Below are 8,744 nucleotides of genomic sequence, written 5' to 3' on the forward strand. Positions count from 1 at the left end.
TGAATGGGCTTCGAGAGCACTGATTAGCACACTCATAGTCCGATCACACTCCCATACAGAGGTATCAGCTGGAGGGAGACTGTGCAGGAGCCTGAAATTACACCCGCGATCTGCTGAATGTGGGTGTAATACTTTGCAGGCACCTTTAAAAAAAATTATAATAAAATAATAATAATAATAATAAATGCATTTTTTTACTCTGCAAAAATGTGCATTCATTATTTGTTGTAGCAAAAGGTGAACTTATTCTTATCTGGCATCATTGCACAGTGAAACTCATCCCTTTGATATGCAGATGAATGAAGCAGAGTAGGGTAACAATATTACTTTGTATCTCTCTATCTTGATGTTTATAAACATTGTGTCAGAAGATCCGATTATTTGATACTTTTACAGCAGAGGCTGCAATAGCCATTGTATTTTACACAGCAACTCTCATCTGTCATATGGAGAGCTGGGAATATATTTGCTCATAACATTTGCCATGTTTTTGCTGTGGAAGTATTAGCGCACAATTTCTAGAACATAAATGTTTATCACAAAAATGTAGGTGGGTTCTTTTTCCTCACCCCTATACAGGGCTGTCTTAATATCATCATGGGCCCCTGGGCAAAGTAATGCCCTGGAGCCCCTACCAGCCTGCCCCAATTTACAAACCTACTCTCAAGAATTAAATTATAAATAGCTTATAAAATTAAACATATATTATTATTAGTACTTTCAATAAAAAGGGGGGGGGGGGGGGTGACGAGGGCACAATATTGGGATCAGGACAGCACAGTACAGGTTCCGGGAGGCTGCCTGGGACAAGGTCCTTCTGGGACAACTTAGTAAAAAAAGTGACTGTCCCGACAAATCCGGGACAGTTGGCAAATCTGGTGTAATGCAATTATCGTGGGGCCCCCATATACTTGAGGTCCCTGAGCAGTGCCCAGGGGTGCCCATTCATTAAGATGGCCCTGCCCCTATATAGCTGGTACTTGAACTTATAATATGTGGGTGTGAACACATTGCCCACACATTAGTAATACGATGGCAGAATTCCAGGGATCAGATTATTACATTGGAACCTGTACGTGTCCTTCAAAGTTTTCATGACATCAGAATGGATCTAACATCAGATCATTTTTCTTCATGTTGGGTGCATGTGTGCTCAGTAATGTGTCAGTGTATGTGTACCAGGTATGTATTACCTCTCTCAGAGATCACAGCGCTCCCCCTGGTAATAATCCCTTCATCTGCTTTTCTCTCCAGAAAGATAGCGCCATCTTTGTTCAGACATTATTAAAGTGGAACTCACCTTGGATCCATTGATGTGGCATCCCGGGGCTCAACAATGGACACCAGATATTGCTCTCCTTTTTCCAAATCACTTTCCTAGATGTCCATCCATGCCATGAATACCTCCAAAAAATATTATAGGAAAAAAAAAAAAAAAACACAACCATAGTGGAGTACAATGTACTTTATACAATCAGATAGTTAATAGAGTGGATTTACTAAAGGCAAATAGACTGAGAATTACAGTTACTGCAGAGCTTAATAAATGAGAGGAAGCTCTGCTGACTTTCATCATCCAATCATGTGCAAGCAAAAATGTTTTTGTTTTTTTTTTAATATTCCTTCCATGTGATTGGGTATTCTTTGTAAAGTGATGCTTCATCTCATTTACTAAGCTCTGGAGCAACCACATTTGCAGAGTGCACAGTCTATTTGCCTTTAGTAAATCCACCCATTAACTCAAACTATGTTTACATAAATATTATAGTACAAAAGCTGAAATCACCAGTGAGAAGAGTATAAGTGTGTTATGTCTCCCCATCACTCCAATTCACCACCGTGCATTGAATCAATATACAAAATGGAGTCTCACCCAAATCTCTGCAATCCTTGACTCTCATAGGTTCATACAAGACAAATGCAGCCTATCATGGCCACCAGACACCCCTCTCTGTTCTCCACCTTCACTGATCCAATCACCATCCACACCTTCAATCACTCCAACACGTAGTATAGAGAAGACAAAGCTCATAGTGGAGTAAAATCATAAAACATTTTATTCCCATAAAAATCTGATTACAGAACATAAAATATAGAAGACTTAACAGCACATGTAGTTTGTATACACAAATATGGCGCATACCAGACTTCCAGTTCTGGGGGCGGAGTCTGACCTCACTTCCATCCCCGGCTGACAGCAGGGAGGAGTCACTGGTTGTTATGATGGCGGTGGGTGCCGGATCAATAAAATGTAAATAAAGGAAAAACTTTTTCCCTCCAGGAAAACCTGATCTTAATTTATCCCCCGCTATATATACTCCTTATTTAGCCTCTGCTAGATATACTCCTTATTTATCCTCTGCTATATATACTCCGTTATTTATCCCCGCTATATATACTCCTTATTTATCCCCTGCTATATATACTCCTTATTTATCCCCCCGCTATATATACTCCTTATTTATCCCCCCGCTATATATACTCCTTATGTATCCCCCGCTATATATACTCCTTATTTATCCCCTGATATATATACTCCTTATTTATCCCCCCGCTATATATACTCCTTATTTATCCCCTGATATATATACTCCTTATTTATCCCCCGCTATATATACTCCTTATTTATCCCCTGATATATATACTCCTTATTTATCCCCTGATATATATACTCCTTATTTATCCCCCTGCTATATATACTCCTTATATATCCCCCGCTATATATACTCCTTATTTATCCCCCGCTATATATACTCCTTATTTATCCTCTGCTATATATACTCCGCTATTTATCCCCTGCTATATATACTCCCTATTTATCCCCCAATATATATACTCCTTATTTATCCCCCACTATATATACTCCTTATTTATCCCCCAATATATATACTCCTTATTTATTCCCCACTATATATACTCCTTATTTATCCCCCCGCTATATATACTCCTTATTTATCCTCTGCTACATATACTCCGCTATATTTATCCCCTGCTATATATACTCCCTATTTATCCCTCACTATATATACTCCTTATTTATCCCCCTCTATATATACTCCTTATTTATCCCCTGCTATATATACTCCTTATTTATCCCCTGCTATATATACTCCTTATTTATCCCCCTCTATATATACTCCTTATTTATCCCCCGCTATATATACTCCTTATGTATCCCCCGCTATATATACTCCTTGTTTATCCCCCACTATATATACTGCTTATTTATCCCCCGCTATATATCACCAGGAAAGTAATAGAGGGGAAATTGTCCAAGGGGGGCGTACCGGTGACAACCAGGGATTCTTTTTAAGCAATACTAAACCAAAAATGTAATATATTGCAGTGTACCGATTATTAGATGTGGTGGCTGCATTTTTAAAAAAATTTGTTTGGCTTTTCTCCTCTGTTCTCACCTGGTGATCTGCCCAGTAACACACCTCCTGTAGTAGTGAGACACAACTCTGGAGGAATGAGCACAGGGTGCACAGCAGACAACAGCATTGTCATTCTGGGGGGGAGGGGAGCATTAGATGGACTAGTTGATTTAGATACACCAACCAACTGAAGCCAAACTCCATCTTAGACTTTATAATCTGTTACAGCAAACAGTTTTGTTCCTTTTGGTATACAAGGTTTTACTGTACATAAAGAAATACAAGTTGATCATTGTAAGCACACCTGTAAGAGTTGAATGGTTTGTTTCACGTCTGTAACTGATACATTCTGCTGGACAGCTTGTTCCTTTAAAAAAATAACAGACTTACTGGCTGGATCAGCAACTGTAAATAGAAGAAAGAAAACCTAAAAAAGAAAATGAATGCAGCCATCACATGTAAGTTCTAATTAGCAACAGTCATTCTTCTGTCAGTTGGGAATCCTCGGCTGACTAATACAAAGAATATCAGATTCTTTCAGAGTAAAATATTCCCCATTTATAGATATAACACATGCAGTATTTTAGTAGATTTTTTCTGAATTAATAACTTTTTATATACAGAATGTGTTCATTTCCCGCCCTTCTCCCTGCAGTATTTTACACTTAGTGAGTTGAGCCTGGTGTAGTTGTAGAAGATTTCCCCTCACTTCCTGTCTGGTAAAACATCGTCAGCAGGACAGGAAGTGAGAGCAAATCTATCAAATGGAGCCCCAGAGAGCTGGGAAATACATGAACGGGGTTCTAACCCTTCCCAACCACATTCATCACTAAGAGAAAAAGTTCTGGCTGGACATACACTTTACTAATACATCGCATTTTATTAAAGTGCTTGTAAAGACATTCCCTGCATTAAGGGAAAAAATGTCATAGTGTTGATGTGGGTGTCAATAGATGACTTGGGAGTAATCCCGCAGGTGGGACCCCCATAGGTAGCGGCATGCTTTGGAGACACACAAAGACCAGAAGAGCACCAGAGGGGGACCACAGAAGAGGAGGATTGGGGGGGCTCTGTACAATACCATTACACAGAGCAGAGTATAACATGTTTATTATTAGAGAAAATAGATATACAACCACTTTAGATTTTAAGAGTTAATATGCAAGTTATTGTCATAAAAAGTGTTTGGGGACCTGGGTCCTGCCCCAGGGGACATGTATCAATGCAAAAAAGTTTTAAAAACGTCCGTTTATTCGGGAGCAGTGATTTTAATAATGCTTAAAGTGAAACAATAAAAGTGAAATATTGCTTTAAATTTCATACCCGGGGGGTGTCTATAGTATGCCTGTAAACTGGTGCATTTTTCCTGTGTTTAGAACAGTCTGAGAGCAAAATGACATTTCTAAAGGAAAAAAGTCATTTAAAAGTAATAGCGGCTATAATGAATTGTTGGGTCTCGACAATACAGATAAAAGTCATTGAAAAAAATGGCATGGGATCCCCCCAGTCCATTACCAGGCCCTTTGGGTCTGGTATGAAAAACATCCATCCAAACTTTTTTTTGCATTGATACATGTCTCCTGGGGCAGGACCCGGGTCCCCAAACACTTTTTATGACTTTTTATGACAATAACTTGCATATAAGCCTTTAATATGAGCACTTTTGATTATTCATGTTCGTGTCCCATAGACTTTAATAGTGTTCGCATTCATCCCTAATAGATAGATAGATAGATAGATAGATAGATAGATAGATAGATAGATAGATAGATAGATAGATAGATCAATGTGTCACAGAAGGTGAAATCTCACTTACATTCATGGTAGAAAACCTGCAGGACGCTGACTTAAGCCCCACCCACTTCATTATCCTATTGGCTGAATATTCCACCAATCCCATCCCACCTCCCTGTGATGTCACCAGTTTTATCTCTCCTGATTCCTCCCACAGATCTTTATATAACCATTCCATGTACGTAACCCAGCATGGAGAGGCTCAGTGAAGGTGGTGGTGAAGGTGCGGAGAAGTCGGATCGGGTCACACAGATCATAAAATGAGATCCGCCCGGCCTCATAATCCAGATATATCCCGACTCTGTTACTGGAGATATTGGTGGGTAAGGGGGTAAATTTACTGTCATGTATCCCCTCATACTGATCACCTTTCCTCCGCAAACACCAGGACTTGTTATTATGTCCAATCTCTGACTGATCTCCTCTCCTCCCTATACTGGGGTAACTCATCCCGACCATCCATCCATCTGATCCCCCGACATCCACTTCCCAGTAATGTCTCCCTGAGGAGAAACTACGACTGCTCAACGCGAAAGCATGATCCTGAAATCTCTTTGGTGTTTCTGGACGAATCTGGTCTGTATCTGTCCAGGATGCAGTTTTCCTGTCATCTGATATATGGAGATTTTTATGAGCTGTGTTTACATCCAGTAATATGTCTTCAGCTCTCTGTATATAGAAGTATACATTTCCCTCTGTTATTACATCAGATAATGTGTGTAACGTGTGTGATATCCCAGCCACATCCAGACCCCCTCCATCATGGAGGAGCTTCTCAAGTCTCTCTCTGTCCTCATTATCTCCATCCTCAGTATCACACAAGTCACCTGTGTCTGATTTCTGTAAGACAGTCAGTGTATCCGTCATGTTACACAGCTCCTCAATGTGACGCATCTTCCTGGACAGCTCCTCCTTCTTTATTTCCAGATCCCGGATGGAGATGGAGATCCGCTCTGCCCTCCCGGAGATTTCCCTCAGGATTCTCTTCTCCAGGTCTTCCAGACGTCTCCTGAGATCTCTAAACAGGGCAGTGACGCTCTTGGTGTCACCAGCTGCTTTTTCTTCTACTTTCCTCTTGTGTTTCTGCAGAATCTGGACTCTTTCCTCCGTCTCCTCTCTCTTTGTCAGAAGTTTCTGCAGAACGTTCCTCAGTGTCTCCTTCTTTTTCTCAGAAGCCACATCGAGCATCTCCACCTGGTGTCCTCGATGTTCTCCAGCCACAGTGCAGGACACACAGATACAGATATCATCCTCAGTGCAGTAATACTCCAGGATTCTCTTATGGACAGAGCATTTCCTGCTCTCCATGGACAAGGTGGGGTCACATAAGACGTGTTCTGGGGACTTTCTGTGGACTTTCAGGTGTTTATCACACAGAGAAACCTCACAGTGCAGACAGGATCTAACAGCAGGTACAGGAGAGTCCACACAGTGAGTACAGAAGACCTCGGACTCCTCCCGATCTGGCTGAGCAGACAGGAAATTCTCCACTATGTTACGTAGTGTTATGTTCCTGTGCAGTGCAGGCCGATCCTGAAACTTCTCTCTGCATTCAGGACAGGAATATCCTTCAGACCCCTCCTGTGTATCCAGCACACGATCAATACAGAACTGGCAGAAGTTGTGTCCACATCTCAGCATTACAGGATCTGTATAAATGTTCAGACAGATGGAGCATTCCAGCTCAGCTCTCAGATCAGCAGATGCCATCGCTGACAGTAGAAGAGAAATGAAAGTCTGACACCGGAGGAGAATGTAGTTGGGAGGGGTCATTTCATCCTACACAGGGTGAGGCTGGGCTGGATTAGTAATATTAGACACAGAGATCAGATTCCACAAGAGGGAGGTAGTAAAGATAATCACATCTCTCAGCTTTAGAAGAAAGATAAAGAGGGAAAGATGTGGAGGAGAAATATGGCTTGTTAGGTGTGCTGAGGTGAAAGGTGGACGTGGTTGCATCATGCTGATCACAGGACACATACAGTATGCTGCAGTCTTTGCACCCCCAAAACATATTATTATTATGCCAACATCTGGCCATACAGAGAATTATGATGGTATGCTTTATATACAATTTAAATGGCTGAAATTAAAAAATGTCTAAAACATTTGTCGATGTAAGACACTGATATTTAGGCAGGGTTCGCTAGTAAATTTACCTGCCAGGTATAGTTGCCTTGGCCAATTGATAGGAGATCAATTGATTCCACCCTAATTCTGGACTTGCTGCTCTTCTCTCTTCTGTCACTAGGTGGCCGGGTAGCTGGTGGCATTAGATAAGACAAGGGAATTACAAGGACAGATTAGGAATAGATAGGGATCTCAGCCAACGGGTAGGGATCTTCTTGGGTCCCTTGGCCTGCTGGGAGAGCCTATTTATTTGGGTGAGGTCAAGGGTTCTGTACCACCTGGACGGCTGTCTGGGTGGACATGTGTTGTATTGCCCCGGGCTACTAGGCCAGAGCCTGAGGCCTATCCCTGGGACATCTGGCTGCTAGGCTGTCTGAGGGCCTACCCAGAAGCAACAGAGCAGCATAGGGTCGAGATTGCAGCTTGCAGTCCAACCAAAGTGACGGTTCTGCCACCAGAACCTACCTTGAAGTTCTGCCGAACCTGTCGTGGTCGGAGGTAGAGGGAAAGCTGTCGCCACTAAGGGTTCATCCACCTTGTTACCAGGGACCACAGTGAGTAGCTGAAGAAAGTACCAGAGCAGTATTCTCACCAACCGGGGACAGTGAAGAATTGGGAAAGTTCAGCAGGTGTCAAGCCAGGGACCAAGCCAGCGGAGGTGACTCTTGCAGAGCAGTCTTGTGTGCCAAGCCAGAGACTGAGCAGGCCAGTGGGGTGATGCTTGAGGAGGATCTGTGAGTGCCAGGCTAGGAACCCAGCAGGGAAGCGGAGGGTGATGCTTGAGGAGGATACTCAGTGAGAAGATTGAAAGAGATCAGGAGATGCAGTAGCAGTGGATCAGCGGGTCCTCCCAGGAACCCTACCCACCTACCCCCCCCGCCTCTATAGTTATGTGTACCTAGCTACATCCATTGTGCACCATATTAACCCCCTGATTGCGGGTCTAAGTGATAGACTGGGAGCTCGGTTGAGTGAAGATTTAAAAAGGAGATTGTGGAAGAAGTGACAACCTGTGTTAGAAACTGTTCAAGATTGTTGCCATATGAGACAGCGTGTCTACAGATGCGGTGTCCAGTCGGATGCCTTTCCCTGCATGGCTGTCTACCTATAGAAGTTTTAGAGTCTGCCAATTAACATTGCATCTATTTAAGGGTGTCCTGGCCCTAACCAAAACAGAAAAAATCTCCTGCGCTCAGGTGTCTAGATATTCGGTGTGTGATGTAATAAGGCCAAAGAACTTCAGTGGTGTATGCCGTCTTGCAGCCCTCTTCAGAATATGGGTATTCATAGACTACAAGAGAAACAAAAGGAAGAGAGGGCGCACCGACCTAGTGCATTACCACTGATGGCGTTTATTAAAAGAGTAAAATAACAAATAAATACTCACAAACAAGCATGAATTAAGGCATGGACATAGACTGCAGGTGCGCAGTGACAAGCATC

At 42.3% G+C, this 8,744-nt stretch overlaps 1 protein-coding gene across 1 annotated transcript; it reads right to left on the reverse strand.

Moving 5' to 3' along the window:
- Positions 1–5,105: 5,105 nt before the first annotated feature.
- On the reverse strand, positions 5,106–6,948 carry LOC141134883 (E3 ubiquitin-protein ligase TRIM39-like). The gene has a single exon (XM_073624312.1). The coding sequence runs from the start codon at positions 6,942–6,944 to the stop codon at positions 5,304–5,306; it is 1,641 nt and encodes a 546-aa protein (XP_073480413.1). The 5' UTR covers positions 6,945–6,948; the 3' UTR covers positions 5,106–5,303.
- Positions 6,949–8,744: the final 1,796 nt, after the last annotated feature.

This window comes from Aquarana catesbeiana, linkage group LG03 (assembly GCF_042186555.1).
Source record: "Aquarana catesbeiana isolate 2022-GZ linkage group LG03, ASM4218655v1, whole genome shotgun sequence".
In the NCBI taxonomy this organism is placed as follows: Eukaryota; Metazoa; Chordata; class Amphibia; order Anura; family Ranidae; genus Aquarana; species Aquarana catesbeiana.